A 19,068-nucleotide genomic window follows, 5' to 3' on the forward strand; every position below is an offset into this window, starting at 1 on the left:
AGGCAGCTGTAACAAAATACCTTAGACTGGGTGATTTATAAACAACAGAAATGTATTCCTCGCTGTTCTGAAGTCTGGGATGGCCAAGATCAAGGCGCTGGCAGATTCAGAGTCTGCTGAGAGCTTGCTCTCTGCTTCATAAATGACGTCCTCTAGCTGTGTCCTTACGTGGCAGAAGAAGCAGACAAGCTCCCTTGGGCCTCTTTTTAAAAGACACTAATTCCATTCGTGAAGGCTGAGTCCTTGTGACCTAAGCATGTCCCATTTCACATCAATATCACCACTTTGGGGATTAAGTTTCAACATATGAATTTGGCAGGGGGACAAAAACGTTCACGCCATAGCACTGCTCACTCCAGTTATCCTTGGCATGGAGAAATTAATTTTATGGTTTCTTACAGTGAAAATCTCCCTAGATACTCAGTTCAAAGCGCCTAGATCCCAGCCATGTCCCTTTGCTAATACTCGCTGCCACTCTCTAAAGACTTAAGGCAGTTTCAACATTCTGAATCTTGTTTGTCAAAAAGATTGGATTTTAAAATATGAAACAAACATAACTGAGGCTGAACTCTGGGATACAGGACGGGTGATCAGTCTTTGGACAAAAGTTCAGGGAGGCAAAGTGGGGCTCAAGGTAGCTAAAGTTCTATATCTGAGGCCCAGGAAATCAAGCTGAGAAGCAGGATCAGTTATTTGGGAGAGCTCCATGCATAGCAGGAAACACTGAAACAAGGAGACTACAACCTCTTCAGTCCTGCCTAAAGCAGAATAAATTTAGAATTGTTCTGAAGTTAGTCCCTCACCCTTCTAACTTTTACTATTAAAGGGCTGGTCTATTTCTCTTTGGTAAAGGCTCTGGCCAGGCCATGACATTTTTATAGGGCTGGAAAATTAATACATGGAAGGGATAGAAAATGCTCATGTTAATCAGGACACTGTCAAGTGGCAGAAGTCCCATATAGATACCTCTGTTTCTGCCTCCTTCTCAGCATCTACCTCTCTGAGGTGGGAGGCTGTTCAGACTTTGCAGAATCTACTCGTAGTTTCTTTAGCTTGCTTGCCTCCTCCTCCTTTTAGGTCATTGCTGGAGGGCTCATGATGATTAATTCCATCATTTGCCACTCTGAGGTGGAAATCAAGAAATAGAAGGAAGATCTTCCAAATACTATTTTATGTTCCCATATGGCCTAGGGCACACTCCAGCTAATAATACTCTGTATTACTTTCAACCACATGGGCTATTTAGAGAGACCTCTTGGAATGAAGTGATAGTGAAACAAGGCATATGGATAACGAGTCACTTCTCTTGTCGTCCTATTTCAGAACTCAGTTGTAAAAATTAGCAGGGTATTTGCACGATAGTAGCAGTTGTGGATGGAGGTGGAGGAGAATTTGATAGTAGTGAAAGCATCATGAGATCTCTCCTCCCTGAAGTTCGGTTGATGCTGATTTGAAAAGTAGCCAGCTGAGACACAGCCCATTCTAAGACCTAATTCAACGAATACACTGTTAGTCAACAAGGGTTCTGATTAGCTTGAATGGGCAGTGTTGTTTTCCCAAAAGAAAATAGAAAGAAAGCAAATGTCGTGTACATACACCATGGAATGCTAAGCAGCCATAAAAGAGAACGAGATCATGTCTTTTGCAGGGACATGGATGGAGCTAGAGGCCATTACCCTTAGCAACCAAATGCAGTTTTATTATCCTGAAATAACACTGCCCATTTGTTCTCTGGCTTTGACAAATGGGTGTCATAAGTACAGATTCAAACTAATATTTCCCAAAAAGTTTGCAGACTACAGTCTAACTGATAAAAATGTTGGCCGGAGGCTGGACACAGTGGCTCACACCTATTAATCCCAGCATTTTGGGAGGCCGAGGCGGGTGGATCACAAGGTCAGGAGATCGAGACCATCCTGGCTAACACAGTGAAACCCCATCTCTACTAAAAATACAAAAAAAAAAAAAAAAAAAAGATTAGCCGGGCGTGGTGGTGGGCACCTGTAGTCCCAGCTACTCCGGAGACTGAGGCAGGAGAATGGCGTGAACCCGGGAGGTGGAGCTTGCAGTGAGCTGAGATTGCGCCACTGCACTCCAGCCTGGGCGACAGAGCGAGACTCCTTCTCAAAAAAAAAATGTTGGCCGGACATGGTGGCTCATGCCTATAATCCCAGCACTTTGGGAGGCCAAGGTGGGCAGATCATATAAGGTCAGGAGTTCGAGACCAGCCTGGCCAACGTGGTGAAACCCCATCTCTACTAAAAATACAAGAATTAGCTAAGTATGGTGGTTGGCTTCTGTAATCTCAGCTACTCGGGAAGCTGAGGCAGGAGAATCACTTGAACCCAGGAGGCAGAGGTTGCAGTGAGCCGAGATCGTGCCATTGTACTCCAGCCTGGGTGACAAGAGCAAAACTCCATCTCAAAAAAAAAAAAAAAAAAAGTTTACATTTTCATTAGCTCCACAGTATTTAATAGACAGGGTGTTGAACACAAGTAAGAAATCCTTGATGGACCAACGCAAATTTACATAAATGATCTAATGAACAGAATAACTTTGACCGAATTTTCCAGTTACTTTTTCCTCCCTTCCTTTTCCTTCCTTCAGGCTCTGGCATGCCCTTAACGGACATTATTGTGGCTATTTTGGACAGCGAAGGCTCTTTGAATTATCACAGACAAGTGATTTCATTTTGCCTTGTGATGTTACTGAATATCCCATTGAAATAAAAGAAGAAAGCAAGTTCACAGAGAAGCAAAAATATGAATATCCTCTGATATTTGACCGGGAAAAGTAAGACCATTAGCTCTTCTTTAGATAAGCGTACAAGAATCAAACTGTTGAGATGCTGTGGCACTGTCCTTGAGATGGAGGATTCAAGGCAAGAGGCCCAGAACTTTTCAATAATTTTGTAATCCAGTGGAAGGGAGATGTATTGTTGGTAAACAAAGCTATAAGTCGTAGTACTTCTGGGAACATCTGATTCTTAAGATAGTAACAGAAAGGCAAACAGGATTTAACCAAAGAAGACCAAAGGTGCAATAACTCAGTGGGGGTAATCTGACCATGCTTAAAGGCACAGGGGAGGAAGGATAGAGCACAGAATGTGAGAGAGAAGCTGCTTTCCGCTTTTGCAATCTTCAATCCTGGTTTTAGATGTGGTTAGGCCTTTGTCACAATGGAAGAGTTCAGGACTCTAAGTTTTCAGTATCAGCGGAGCTTAGCCCTAGACGGTGAATGTCAAAATGTCTAGCCCTCAGGGGACTGGACCTGCCTGGACTGGTTACACCTCACAGACCAGCACTAAGGGAGCCAAGGAAGATGAGTCCAAATGGAAAGAATCAGAGAGGGATGTCAAAGCTAAAGTCCTTTAGGGAAATCCCAAGTGCACTCAAGGCTGGAAAGACCCAAGGTCATTACCTAATTCAAAAGATGGTAGAAGAGTTCTAAATAGGAATTGAAGCTAAAAATCAGAAGCCACACAGGATTTGGATCAAAGCAGGAACAATTTGAAAACAATCAAGAAGGGTTCCAGGTGATCCCTTCAGAGTGTTCAAGGACTACTTTGGCTGGCCAGTAAGGAGCACTGGAGAAGAGGCTGGCTAAGAAGGAAGAGGTGGTGTAGTAAGCCAAGCTTCAAGATGCAGCAAAGTTTACCAAGCAAAGTTGCTCAGTTTTACTTTGGGCAATTGCTTAGCCTTGAATGTTCATATATCCTAGTACTTAAGACAGGATTCCAATTTGTCCATATGTGTCTTCTTCCCTACACTGTGAGTTCCTTGAAGACTAGGACCTTGTTTTACACATCTTTGCATAAAACAGTTCATAGCTCAGTGCTCACCACACAGCAGGCACTCAAAAGACATTTGTGGAACTAATAGAGAATGACTAATGGAGAATATCACAAGCAGAGGGAGCAGATGTGAATGGTAGATACAGAAGCATGAAAGCGCATGGTATATACAGGACAGCTTTAGCGTAGGATGTGTGCTCATGTTATGTTGTTGCTAAATAATATTGGCTTATCTGTAGCAAAATGGGCCTTGTTCTGTAGAATGACTTCATCTCAGGACATAGTATTTCTTGTCTTTTGAAAATGTTAAACAGAAATATCATTCAACCCAGCAATCTCTTTACTTGGTATAAACCCAAAGGAATATAAATCATTCTACCATAAAGATACATGCATGTGTATGTTCATTGCAGCACTATTCACAATAGCAAAGACATGGAATCAACTTAGGTGTGCATCAGTGGTAGACTGGATAAAGAAAGTGTGGTACACATACACGAAATACTATGCACCCATAAAAAAAGAATGAGATCGTGTCCTTTGCAGGTACATGAATGGAGCTGGAGGCTATTATCCTTAGCAAACTAATGCAGGAACAGAAAACCTAATACTGCATGTTCTTACTCATAAGTGGGAGCTAAATGATGAGAACACGTGGACACATAGAGGGGAATAACACACACTGCGGCCTACTTGAGGGTGGAGGGTGGGAGGAGGGAGAGGATCAGGAAAAATAACTAATGGGTACTAGACTTAATACCTGGGTGATGAAATATCTGTGTAACAAACCCCCATGACACGAGTTTACCAAAATAACAAACCTGCACATGTACCACTGAACTTAAATAAAAGTTAAAAAAAAAAAAGTTATGACTTTCTAAATATATACATAATTAAGTTTTGACTATAGGGGAAGCTTCCTTGAACTATACAAAAGTCAAGCACTGGTCTTGTAAAAGAGGTTTCCTAGTCCCTAATATACAGTTTCCCCTCCCACTCCCCAAGTGCTATTAGTGGATTTAAATACATGAAATGGCCAGGCACAGTGGCTCAGGCCTGTAATCCCAGCACTTTAGGAGGATGACGTGGGCAGATCACTTGAGGTCAGGAGTTCGAGACCAGCCTGGCTAACAGGGCAAAACCCCATCTTTAGTAAAAATATAAAAAGTAGCTGGGCGTGGTGATATGCACCTGTAACCCCAGCTACTTGAGAGGCTGAGGCACAAGAATCACTTGAACCTGGGAGGTGGAGGTTGCAGTGAGCCAAGACTGCACTACTACACTCCATACTGGGTGACAGAGTGAGACCTTGTCTCAAAAAATTTAAACATAAATAAATAAATAAATGGAATGCTCTGGCTGAGGAGGAGTTGCTGTGGTTTCTTTAGAGGAATATTTGGGAAACCAAGTGGAATAAGAGTTGGGTTCAGAGATATTGTCATTAGGATTGATGCCATAGGAACCAAGAAATGTGGGCACCAGAGAAGGACATAATGGATCTTTGTTTAGTTGGCAGAGAATAAAAAGCACGGGTATGTACTTATTCTTGTCTCTATACGCAGATGGAGAAGAATGAGCTCAATGTCTTTGCTTTTCAAACGCACACCTCCCAAGGCCTTTGAAGTGGAACAGGACTTCAAGTTTTTCAAGTCTCTTTCTTCTCCTAAGGTAGCTTAAAAAAAGAAAAAGAAAAAGAAAAAACAGCAACAACAACAACAACCTTGCTTTTGTTTTTCTGAATTCAAATATGTCTAGTAATATAACATATTAATTTTTTATTGATGGTATCACAAATTACCATAAACTGAGTGGCTTAAGCAACATAAATTAATTATCTTACAATTTTGAAGGCCAAAAGTTCTACATGGGGGGGCTACACTGAGGTGTCGTCACCTGAGCTGAGTTTCTTTCTGGAGGCTGTAAGAGAGAAGCCCGTATTCCTTAGCTTGTGGCTCCCTTCCTTCATTTTCAAAGCCAGAAATGGACCTGACATGGTGGCTCGCCCCTGTAATCTCAGAACTTTGGGAGTCCAAGGTGCGTGGATCCCCTGAGGTCAGGAGTTCGAGACCAGCCTGGTCAACATGGCGAAAAGTAAAAATTAATAATCTCTACTAAAAGTAAAAAAATCAGCCAGGCATGGTGACAAGCGCCTGTAGTCCCAGCTACTCGGGAGGCTGAAGCATGAGAATCGTTTGAACCCAGGAGGCGGAGGTTGCAGTGAGCTGAGATCACACCACTGCACTCCAGCCTGGGTGACAGAGTGAGACTCTGTCTCAAAAAAAAAGAAAAAAAAAAAAGCCAGAAATGTGTCCTCTCTCTGACTATGTAGTCACATAACCCTCTGACCCAGCAGGAAAAATTCTCTGCTTTTAAATATTTATGTGGGCTGGGCGCAGTGGCCTGTAAACCCATCATGTTGGGAGGTCAAGGTGGAAAGATCCCTTGAGTCCAGGAGTTCAAGATCAGTCTAGGCAATATAGTGAGACTATGTCTCTATTAAAAATGTGTTTTAAGGCCGGGCGCGGTGGCTCAAGCCTGTAATCCCAGCACTTTGGGAGGCCAAGGCGGGCGGATCACAAGGTCAGGAGATCGAGACCATCCTGGCTAACACGGTGAAACCCCGTCTCTACTAAAAAATACAAAAAACTAGCCAGGTGAGGTGGCGGCGCCTATAGCCCCAGCTACTCAGGAGGCTGAGGCAGGAGAATGGCGTAAACCCGGGAGGCGGAGCTTGCAGTGAGCTGAGATCCGGCCACTGCACTCCAGCTGGGAGGACAGAGCGAGACTCCGTCTCAAAAAAAAAAAAAAAAAAAAAAAAAAAGTGTTTTAAAAGTAGCTGGGCATGGTGACAGTGCACCTGTGGTCCCAGCTAGTTGGGAGGCTGAGGTGGGAGGATCACTTGAGCTCAGGAATTTGAGGTTACAGTGAGCTATGATCCCACCACTTCACTCTAGCTTGGGCGAAAGAGTGAGACCCTGTCTGGAAAAAAAAAAAAAAAAAAGAAAAAACAACAAAAGATTAAAGTGATTAAACTTGGCTTACCTAGAGAATATAGCATAATCTCCTTGTCTCAAGGTTCTTAACATTAATCATATCTGCAAAGCCTCTTTTGCCAAGTAAAGCAATATATTCACAAGTTAGGAAGTAGGAGAAAAGGATGTAGACATCTTTGGTAGCTGTTCTTCTACCTTTCACAGACAGACACGTTTTCCTTCAGTGCAGAATTAAGAGATAAAAGTCTACTATTGTTCATTCTATTTCTAATTTTAACACTTCTAGAGAACAGATATAAAATGATTCTTTAGGCTAAGGTCTAGCATTAATAAAATTGATTTCCTCAAGGTTTTCAACAAAATAAACCAAATGAACCTTTCTAAATGTATCTCCCATTACTAACCTACAGTTACCCCACCCTCTACAAATCAAACTAATTACTGTGTCCTGAGCATTCCTCTCTGTCTTCTGCCCTACACTTTAGTTCCCCTGGGATGTCCTTGCCACATCTATAACATCTTCCATCTGTCCAAGTCCACCCTATCTTTGTAACACATAGAAAGGTTAGTATACAGGGGCTGGGCGCGGTGGCTCGTGCCTGTAATCCCAGCATTTTGGGAGGCCGAGGTGGGCGGATCAGGAGGTCAGGAGACTGAGACCATCCTGAGCAACACGGTGAAACCCCATCTCTACTAAAAATACAAAACATCAGTGGGTCGTGGTGGTGTGCACCTACCCCAGCTACTCAGGAGGCTGAGGCAGGAGAATCACTTGAACCCAGGACGCGGAGGCTGCAGTGAGCTGAGATGGCACCACTGCACTCCAGCCTGGGTGACAAGAGTGATACTCCGTCTCAAAAAAAAGTAATAAAATAAAAATAAAAATAATAATTAAAAAAATAACAGAAAAAGGTTACTGTACAGGATATGGAAAGAACTCCTAAAATCAGTAAGGAAAAAAGAGACAATTCAACAAAATGGTTTAAAATAAGGGGCTGAGCAAGATGGCAGAGGGGGACTCCATAGGAGCCCTTCCTCCACAGAAGCCAGATTGACAAATACCAAAAAGTCTGGAAAGATCAAGGTTGGTGTTTTGTGGCACAATCAGAACACTAATATGCTGAAGGTAGTGGTGTAAATTGGTAGAACCACTGTGGAAAGCAATGTGGCATTATCTAGTAAAGATGAAAACAAGCCTATCCTATTAAATGTATACCTTGGGGAAACTTGAACTTCTCCTTAGGAGACAGGTACCAGGATGCTCAGAGAAGTGCAGTTTGCAATAGCAAACCCCTGAAAGCAGCCTAAGTGCTCATCAACAGGATAATGGGCAAATAAATTATGGCATATTCATAAATTGGAATACCATAGGCCTGTGAAAATAAATGAATGAGAGTAACACTCAACTACAGGAATGAAGGTTTGAAGCAACCATTGAATGAGAACAATTTTGCATAAGTATATCCATAACAATTTCATTTATGTAACAGTCAAAAACAGGTAAAACAAAACAAAATGTTGTTTGGGCAAGAAACATGTATAAGTTAAAATTATACAAACAAAAGCAAGATAATTAAAAACGCAAAATTCTGAATTGCCATTTGTGTCTGAGGGTAGATGAGCAGGAGTGGGGTGAGGGAGAGCTTCACATACGGAAAAGCTCAAAGTTGGGGGTGTTGTTCCAATTTGTAAAACAGACAGCAGATCCACAAGCGTCCACTGAATGTTCAGTATGTCATTATTTTTTAACAGTATCTACCTCATATTTAATAAATATTTAATCTTCAATTCTTTTCAAATGAAACAATTTTCTAAAGCTTTACCTTTCTGTCCAAATGGAGCTGCAGTACCTTCTTTTCCCTCAAGACAGGGGGATAAGGAGGGAACAACGCGTGGAGTCTAACAGATTTAATTTTAGATAAGTTCCTTCTTTCTTTCCTCATCTGAAAATCCTTCAAAGGGTTTTTGTGAGAATTAAATGAGAAAATACATACTAGGTACATTTTAGTTTCTCAATAAACATTAGTTCCACTTTCACCAAAGGCCCCATGTCTCCCTGCTTCATGTCTCATAACATGTTCTATTATCGTGTTCTACGTTAAGACAGAATTATTCCCATCCTGGCTAACTCGGTGAAACCCCATCTCTACTAAAAACACAAAAAACTAGCCGGGCGAGGTGGCGGCGCCTGCAGTCCCAGCTACTCAGGAGGCTGAGGCAGGAGAATGGCATGAACCCAGGAGGTGGAGCTTGCAGGGAGCCGAGATCCTGCCACTGCACTCCAGCCTGGGTGACAAAGCGAGACTCCGTCTCAAAAAAAAAAAAAAGGGAGATAGAATTATTTAGCTGGGTGCAGTGGCTCATGCCTGTAATCTCAACACTTTGGGAGGCTGAGACGGGTGGATCACCTGAGGTCAGGAGTTTGAGACCAGCCTGGCCAACATGGTGAAACCTGTCTCTACTACAAACACAAAAATTAGCTGGGCATGGTGGCGGCCGCCTGTAATCCTAGCTACTCGGGAGGCTGAGGCAGGAGAATCCCTTGAACTCAGGAGGCAGACGTTGCAGTGAGCTGAGGTCGCACCATTGCACGCCAGCCTGGGCAACAAGAGCAAAACTCTTTCTCAAGGAAAAAAAAAAAAAGGAATATATATATATATATTTTAAAAATATATATATAAAAAGGAATATATAATTACCTCTACTTCCCATCCCTACCCCTAAATCATAAGCTCTTTATGAGCAAAGATACATGCATAGCCTGTAACAGATACTCAATTTTGTTGAATAGGCCTAAAATAGTACAACCTAGAAATAAAGATTGGAATTCACTTTTAACATTCTCTTTCAATTTCGAGATAAGAAATCATTTTTTAAGTAACTTAACTGAAACATTAAGTAAATTTGGAGAAATCTTTATAATGGATTTTAGAGCCCTTAAAATGAAATAATTGAATGCCCCACATATTATAAGCTTTACTCTTTTTTCTTTTTTTTTTTTTTGAGACAGAGTCTCACTCTGTCACCCAGGCTAGAGTGCAGTGGTGTGATCTCAGCTCATTGCAACCTCTGCCTCCCATGTTCAAGCGATTCTGCTGCCTCAGCCTCCCAAGTAGCTAGGACTACAGGCGCACGCCACCACACCCAGCTAATTTTTGTATTTTTAGTAGAGACAAGGTTTCACCATGTTGGTCAGGATGGTCTCGATCTTTTGACCTCATGATCTGCCCACCTTGGCCTCCGAAAGCACTGGGATTACAGGCATGAGCCACTGCACCCGGCTGCTTTATTCTCTTTACCTCGGTTGGTAAAACAACAAAAGTTGAATGCTAAAGTTAAATTAAAATGCCTTTCCCTTAGGACTCTGATTTTCACCAGCAGTCTTATTTTGCCCATTCCTTTTCATTCTCAGTTATGTAATATTTATCTATTCACTTCTTCTGTTAATTTCTTTTTTGATGTATTGTGACCATGAATGATGATACAGTGGTACTAAACCTTATAATTGAATAGCACCTTACTTTACATATGATTTCATTTGATTCTCATAACTAGGTAACAGGGAACGCCCTTGTCTAAGATCACACATCTAATAAGTGACAGAGTGAGGCTTTGAACCCAGGTATTTTACCAGTGATAGGATGTGCCCCTTTCATTAAACATTCATCCCTTTGTTTTGCAGATTCGAAGATATCCCTTGGAAGGTTTTGTGACTGAAAATAGAGAGGCAGGGATTGTTTTTGGCTCTCTGCCTATATACAGGGTGAGTTGTAGTTTCTAGGAGTAGAGGGGTCACAGAACAGTAGGGAATCTGCCATCTCATTCCTGGGCTACCAAGCAAGGTTGGAGAAAATCATACAGTCAAGTGGACTGTTGCTTCCAAAAACATATTATGTGCAGTCCCAGAAAAGTCTTGGGCTGTGTGTGTCAATGACCGGGTCCCTTATCTCTGCCATACCACAGGGTGGTTATTTTACACGTTACTCTGGTGGCTCATCAACTACAGGGTAAAATCCAAATGCCTTTGCTTGGCTTATACAACCTCCAGGATCCACCCTCTTTTTTCACCACCTTCTCCTCATACTCTGCCTATATTCCAACCATATGAAATTAATTTCCATGCCTTAAGCATCACTGGTCTCTCCAACACCTCTGAAACTGTGCCTGTGCTGCCCCCCGCCCAGGATTCATTCATTTCTCGTTTCCCTCCAAATCCCTACTCATCCTTTAAGTCTCCACCCCAGGTAACCTTGGTTAGACAACTAGTTAATTAACCCAAGAAATAATAAGCCAGAGAGCAAATATTTCAAATTAACTTACATCTTAAATGTTATCTTTCCTAAGAACATGTTGTAACAGGTATCACACGTAGCTAAGAGGTGATGCTAAAGGCTGAACTATCAAGATTTAATAGTGAATTTCTAAAGGGTAGGCTGAATGCAGTGTCTCACACCTGTAACCCCGGAATGTTGGGAGGCAGAGGCAAGGAGACTGCTTGAGCCCAGAAATTCGAGACCAGCCTGGGCCACATAATGGGACCCTGTCTCTATTTTAAAAATAAAACATAAAATAAAGGTTTAATATTGAGCAACTGGGAAGAAGGGGGGGTGTGTATTTTGAAGCAGCTGGGCCTTCTCATTCCTCATCCCAATTCCTGAATTCATATTACAGAAGTCTTCACTTTGAGTGTGTCTCACTGACTAATTTATGGCTTCCAGATATCAAGTCCCACTAGTCTGAGATTTCTTCCACTGATTGGTGTAGAAGCCCAAAAGGACTCTTCAGATGGCATTACAGGAAAGAAGAAGGGAGGTCATGTTCAACATGAAAAAGTAAGTTAGTACTAATTCCCCAGTTAACTCCAATTTCAGTGTATCCTATTTCTGTTGTTTTTTTTTTTTTAAATATGTCTCTGCTTTCAGAAACATTCTGAACCTAAAATCATTTCAGTTCATACTTTTTTTTTTTTGAGGCGGAGTTTCACTCTTGTTGCCCAGGCTGGAGTGCAATGGCACGATCTCAGCTCACTGCAACCTCCGCCTCCCAGGTTCAAGCGATTCTTCTGCCTCAGTCTCCCAAGTAGCTGGGATTACAGGCATGCGCCACTGTGTCCGACTAATTTTGTATTTTTTTAGTAGAGACGGAGTTTTTCCATGTTGGTCAGGCTGGTCTTGAACTCCTGACCTCAGGTGATCCACCCACCTCAGCCTCCCAAAGTGTTGGGATTACAGGCATGAGGCACCGATCCCAGCCTCAGTTCATACTTTTTATGAGTATTCCAGATGTGTGTGTTTTAGCTCAGTGAGATGAAAATCATGAATTTGCTGGACATAGAGAGAGAGAAAACTCAAATAAGATCAATAAGCCTCAGCTAAGGAAGCTTATCTAGAGCTTTATGACTGAAATTCACCGAGCTGTTCTAGAAACCAGGAGATTTAACACGACATAGAGGAGGGCTGTGTAAGCATCCCTGCGTCTTAATTTCGTTGCACCTACAGAGTACAGCCATGACATCAATCAGTTTCTGTCTGACTGCAAGAATTTCTCTGAAGTATTAATAAAAATAACGAACATGCAGTGCTTTATAGTTTGCAGTGATTTCATAAGTGATCCATTTGATTTTCACAGTAAGTACAAAGAAAATATTATACTCTCTTAGAGCTGGGACAAAAATGGAGTCTAAAGTAAGGTCAAGTGCCTTACCAAAGATCACATACAAATGAAATGATAAGCTGAGATCCACTCTTGACTCCAAATTCCATGCTCATTCAATCAAACCATGATAGCCTACACTGCTATCACTATATAAACTATCACTCTTCTATTAGTTCTAGAAGCTTTCAGGGGCCTAACTTAACCCGTGGCCATTTATCCAGTCTTTAAAATAGATCAAACATTAGGAGGAAGATATAGCACATTGTAATTTTTTATAAGTCTCCTTTCTATGAAGTCAGATTAAAATTAAAAAGGAGTTGGCCTTTACTGATTGTGCCTAATTCAGTAATAGATAAATACTGATAAAAACAACAACGATATTCAAAGCTGCTTTGTTTAATATTGAAAACTTTGCCATAATATTGTTAGCTTGTGCACTTAAGGAGAATATGAATAATTTCTGTTAATCATCAACTCTGACAATTATTTCAGTAAGAATTTTTGGTATTAGAAGAGTTTTCTGTTAAAAAAATATCATTTACTTTTAATTGTTTTGTGTAACTGACGAAACACAGTTGTATAAATAATCCAAAACCTTGTCTAGAGATGTGGAAATGAAAAAAAAATCCAAAACTAAAAGATAATAAAGAAAGCATTTGTATTTTTTTTCTGCACGACTCTGTGAATATGTGCATTATGTTTTATAATTCATATATTTTATGCCTATTTGCACTCTTACTTAAATTTTATCTCATCTGATGTTATATAATTTACATTCTTTAAGTAAATACTAAGTGACAGAAAGAAGATGGCTAAATATGTCTTAGGTACCAGGGGGAAAACAATATGGAATTAAAAATTATTCACAGTTAATCTACATGAAGACTAATCTACACTCCAATAACCAGAGTTTGACTCTACTATAATTAATTTTATTAGAGATCATAAAGAATGATAAATTATCCAAACATAAAGACATTTTTAAGATGTCTAATAACCTGATGTTCTGACAGATCCTTTATTTTCTCTTAATCACTCTGATAGACTGTTGATCACACTGGAAAGACAAAAGGAATAGATGTCTTCATTTGTTCATAGAAAATAGATGCCTTAATTTGCTTAAACTGAAAAATCCTCACATAAAACCCTCTTCAGGTTTACTAAAGGAAATAGTCAAGTTAGGGCGTCAAAATTGGTTTCCAATATAAAATTAAGACCCTGTTAAAAAATTGTGCACTTAGTAAGATGAGAAAATCTGGAAACTGGGATAGATTAAAGCACCACTATGTTACCTGTCTACAATTTTAGAACTCCAAAGAGCCTAATGGAAAAATAAGGGATGAAATAAAATCAACAGTTAGACACCAAATGCCTATTTTCATAAAAACACTTCCAAAATTGTGGGCATAAAATGACCCCAGAAATTTAGGTGGAGAAATTTCACTTTAATGAAACAAATATTTATGGAATACCTTAAAATATTCATCATGTCCCCTGCACTGTTCCGGGCACCAGGAATCCATTTATAGATTAAGGAACTTAAAGTACAGTTGGAAGAAAGTCCTTTGAGTAAAAGGTTCAGTAACAGATATCTTAGTCTCTTTTGACTTATTATTTTTAAATATAGAAATGCTAATTCTGAATGTGAACTTCTTTAAATCATGTATACATCTCTTTAGAATTAAACACCACATTATAAAATATTAATCATGGTACAACAAAGATAAATCAGAACATGAGTTTATATTTCCTTTTCCGTTTAAATGTAGGAAGAGAAGGGAAGAAAGTGAACTTTGGAAAGTGTAACCCATTTCAAAATTGTGGAAACATGTCCAATCATGCAAAAATGGCTAAGTGAAAGATGGTATGTGTGATAACATACTCCATAGTTTTTCCAAAGTATTTAATGACAGGCCAGGCACAATGGCTCAGGCCTGTAATCCCAGCACTTTGGGAGGCTGAGGCAGTTGGATTGATTGAATCCAGGAGTTTGAGATCACTCTCGGAAACATAGTGAGACCTTGTCTCTCCAAAAAAAGAAATACAAAAATTAGCCGGGTGTGGTGGTGTGCACCTGTAGTCCCAGCTACTTGGGAGGCTGAGGTGAGAGGATCGCTTGAGCCTGGAAAGTGGCCATTGCAGTGAGCCAAGATCGTGCCAAAGCATTTCAGCCTGGGTGACAGAATAAAACTCTGTCTCAAAAAAAAAAAAAAAAAGTATTTAATAACAGATAAATTCTCACAATTTTATTTTAGGTGAAAAGAATATGTAAACTGTAACTCAGTAATATTTCTAATGATAACAGCAAACCTTTGTTTTCAAATCAGTGTTGCCCAGTATGATACTGTGCACTTGCTATGCCCTCTTTCATTTCATCTTTGCAACAACACTTTGAGATAGTTGCAATGATCATCCTCCTGTTACAATTAAGAAAACTGAAACACAGAGGATAAGTGATTCCTCTGAGATTCCAAAAGCAGCAAGTCATAGAGCTGGGATAAACCCAGTCACTTAACTTCAGAGCCTGGACACTTAAATGCAATGCAGTATAATTCAGAGATGGGTGAGCTGCTAGGTCTCTCCTGGTCAGCATAACCTTATGAGAATTAACAATTAATGAACATTAGAGAGCCCCACCCTTCCCATCTTTTTCAGTGTCCTCACTGATTTAATTTTTTTCACAACTCTGATCACTACATGACATTATATCATATAAAAATTCATTTTTTCCAAAAGTATTTTTCATATAGCATCATTGTTCCCCTAAAAAGTCATTTTTATTGCCTTTATCCCAGTAGAATGTAAGATCCACGAAGGCAGAAACTTTGCCTGACTTACTCTCTGCTGCAGTGCCAATGTCTAGAACATAAGAGACACTGCAGAAACATTTGCTGAATGACACAGTGAATTAGGGTTTTTTTTTCAGACGCTGTCTCGCTCTGTCGCCCAGGCTGGAGTGCAGTGGTGCAATCTCGGCTCACTGCAAGCTCCGCCTCCCGGGTTCACGCCATTCTCCTGCCTCAGCCTCCCGAGTAGCTGGGACTACAGGCGTGAATTAGCTTTCAAAACAAGTAGAAAAAGAAAAAGAGAAAATAAAAGAAAGATCTGTGCAGCCTGGGAGGTTCCCTCTGCTGGGGTTTAGCAGGTTGATCAGGGAGCTAAGCCTCCTACCTTGTCTGTGGGAGAAAGAGGAGTAGTCATGTGACCTGTTAATGTTCAAGCTTAAAGGATCCTACTGTAAGTGTTTGTGTGCTGGTCCCATCAGCCCCTGTCATGTGGTCCTGGCAGTCCTGTTTGGCCTGCAGGAAGTGCCTGTTATTTCATCTCAGAACGGCTGCCTCTAGGATGCTCGAGTTGCTGTTTGTTAACCTGGGCCCTGTAAGTGGTTGAATCTTGACCTTAGGAGCTCACTCTTCTCCCTTTCCTTATAACTCTCTATGTCTCCTCTTTCCTTTTTCTTCTTTCTTTCTTCTTCCCCATCATAGACCATAAAATCAAATTAACATGTATTATGAATATTGGTTGAACATTACTGATATGAATTTTTAAACCAAATTAGTTTAAATTTTATACCTATTTCTTCCAAAAATAATCAATGCAAAACGAACTTTTATTAGCTGGATGTGGTGACACATGCCTGTGGTCCCAGTTACTTGGGAGGTTAAGATGGGAGGATTGCTTGAGCCCAGGGGTTGAGGCTGCAGTGAGCTGTGATGGTGCCACTGCACTCCAGCCTGGGTGACAGAGCAAGACCCTGTCTCAGAACAAAGTAGAACACAACAAAAACCAACATTTTGTTCCTCATTTGTGTGACTGATAATTACTTGATTTTATTTTCCTACGAGCCAATGGACTCTGATGTTATTAATCTACAATATTAATTATTAATTGTGCTTGCTTCAGCAGGACATACACAATATTAATTATTAATTAACCAAGCCTTGTTTTGTTGTGACCCAACACCTTCCACGCTGCAGCTGAGTCCCAGAATGGATAACTGTCCAGTTAAGTAGCTCTTCAGCTTCTGCTTGACCACCGCATCCTTCAGGAGCCCCACCTCCTACTTTTAACACACTTTCATCCTGAAGTCCCATAGGATTGTTAAGTAAATAACTATTCATTTTTTTCTAGGAGGATTAAAATCTCTATGTAAATTAGCAATACGACTTGACTCTGGAAAACTGTGTTTGTCGGTACAATGCCAGTTACTAACTGACATGCTCTTTATTTCACAGGTATCACGAAGAAGAAGTTTGAAAAAAAATTTAGTCCCACAAATAAATCTGGCTTCTTCCTTCTTCCCAGCTATACCCAAGTAAGAAGAAAAAATCAGAAATGGCTGCTGCACATAAAATGGCAACGTTTGGATGATACCTTCTCTTTATTTCAGGATGAGAGGGAGAAACCAGCAGACACTATCAGTCATTTCTGGTGTCAGGCCATCCTACTGATGGGGAAGATTCTTTAGGGAGTTCTGGTGACCTGAATACCAAGTAAGGAGCAAGCAGCCAGAAGTTTAGGCAGTGTTTCTCATTTACTGTCAGCAGACTGACACATAAGAAAACAAATGAAATCAACAGCATTGGTAGATCTAAAATCATATGCTTATCAATGTTTAGCTTTCCACTTCCTCCCACCGGTCACCTTACTCCAGAGCCAGAATGACTGTCAGGACATGTGCAGTAAGAGGCACTTTCAGGTCATGCTATGTGTTGTACCAAGAGAATTATTATTAAAAAGAAAAATGCGCCCGTCAGATCTCTAGATGTTTGTCTTCTTCATTTAGAGAAATACTATCTGGAAGAAAATGTCCTAAGTTTATTCACACGTAGTCCAGACATGACTCCAGATAAATATAAAAGGCGGCAAAGAAAGGAAGAAAAATGGGTCAAGAAATAGAGAAAGCATAGTAACATGGTAGATTTAACCTTAAATATATCAATAATTATGAAACCTTTAATAGGTTAAGTATGCAAATTTAAAAGGTTGCCAGAATGGATTAAAACACAAAATCCCAACTAAATGTTGTTTATAATAAACACATCTAACATATAAGCACACTAAAATCTTAAAAGAATGAAAAAAGATAGATGATGCAAAATCTAACCTAAGAAAATCAATATAGTCATATTAATATTAAAATACACTTTAAGAAAATAAAGTAAACAAGAGTCTTTATAACAGTTTTATTAATAATGGCTCAAAATTGGAAAAAGCCTAGCTTCCACAACAGAAGAATGACTAAACAAACTATGGTAGGGTAGGACAACGGAATCCTCAGCAATTAAAAGGAATAAAATGCTAATGCATGCATTAACATAGACCAATCTCAAGAATATGTTAAGTCAAAAGAACTTTTCAGAAAGAATACATGTTGTATGATTCCATGTTTATAAAATTCTACAACAGGGAAGACTAATATTCAGTTTAAAAAATTAAAACAGTGGTGGCCTCTGGGAGAGAGGGCAAATGTCACAGACAGATTTAGAAATTTAGAAGGGGTACGAAAGAACTTTCTGGGTTGAATGGTAATGTTCTTCATTTTAATAATGTTTGGGTTATACAGCTAGGTGTGCATTTCAAAATTTATTGAATGATATTTCCGCATTTCATTGTATGTGAATTTTTTCAAAAAATTAAGAACGGTAAACTAATATTCTCATTGATATGCATGCTAATAGGATTACTAGTGTCTTCAACTTACTTTAAAATGAATCAAAAAAATAAGATGAACTAATGGATAGAGGGATGGGCTGATAGATGGATATGTGTTAGAGCATATCTAAAACCACATTAATTATGGAATCTAGGTGGTAGGAATATAGGTATTCATTATGGAATTCTTTCAAATTCTCTGTTTTCATTTTTTCCATATTAAAAGAGAGGAGGGAAAAAAATCTAATGAAGAAATCAATATAACATTTTAGAGAAAACTTTGAGGAATTCTATCTAAATGCAAAGGTATATTTATGTTCATGGCTTTGAGGATTCAATATTGTAAAGATGTAAGTTCTTTCTATACTAGTCATGTATTGCTGCATAACAATCAAAAATATTGAGTGGCTTGAAACAGCAATCATTTATTTGCTCATAACTCTGTGGGTTAGCAATTTGGGCTGGCCCCACCTGGGCATTTCTTCTGGTCTCACCTAGTGCCACTCACACAACTGCAGTGAGTGTCTAAATGGTCTAAGATGGCCTCCTTGTGTTTGATGCTGACCGCTGACTGGACTTCTCTTTCTGTGTGATCTCTCCTCTCCAAAGAGCCAAGGGGCCAGATTACAGGGCTCGCACCTGTAATTCCAGAACTTGGGGAGGCTGTAGTGGAAGGATCGCTTGAGCTCAGAAGTTTGAGACCAGCCTAGGCAACATAGCAAAACTCTGTCTCTACAGTAAATACACAAATTACCTTGGTGTGGTGGCACAGGCCTATAGTTCCAGCTGCTGGAGATGCTGAAGTGGGAGGATCACTTGGGCCTGGGGTGTCAAGGCAGCAGAGACCTAAGATCGCACCACTGCACACCAGCCTGAGTGAGTCAGCGAAACCCTGTCTCAAACACAAAACAAAAACACAAAGAGGCAAGACCACAGTTCTTCACATAATGATCTGATGGTTTCAAGAAGGTA

General features: G+C 40.1%; 1 protein-coding gene across 1 annotated transcript in view; it reads left to right on the forward strand.

Annotated features, from left to right (window-relative positions):
* The window catches only part of WDR64 (WD repeat domain 64), a 158,234-nt gene extending 140,750 nt beyond the window's left edge, over window positions 1–17,484 (forward strand). The window contains exons 24-28 of the mRNA XM_007989939.3: window positions 2,608–2,793; window positions 5,356–5,461; window positions 10,469–10,549; window positions 11,505–11,618; window positions 16,677–17,484. Of these exons, the coding sequence (XP_007988130.3) occupies window positions 2,608–2,793; window positions 5,356–5,461; window positions 10,469–10,549; window positions 11,505–11,618; window positions 16,677–16,760 (571 nt within the window). The 3' untranslated portion in view covers window positions 16,761–17,484. The remainder of the gene's footprint in view (window positions 1–2,607; window positions 2,794–5,355; window positions 5,462–10,468; window positions 10,550–11,504; window positions 11,619–16,676) is intronic.
* The last annotated feature ends 1,584 nt before the right edge of the window (window positions 17,485–19,068 follow it).

The sequence above is a fragment of the Chlorocebus sabaeus genome, chromosome 25, assembly GCF_047675955.1.
Source record: "Chlorocebus sabaeus isolate Y175 chromosome 25, mChlSab1.0.hap1, whole genome shotgun sequence".
Classification (NCBI taxonomy): Eukaryota; Metazoa; Chordata; class Mammalia; order Primates; family Cercopithecidae; genus Chlorocebus; species Chlorocebus sabaeus.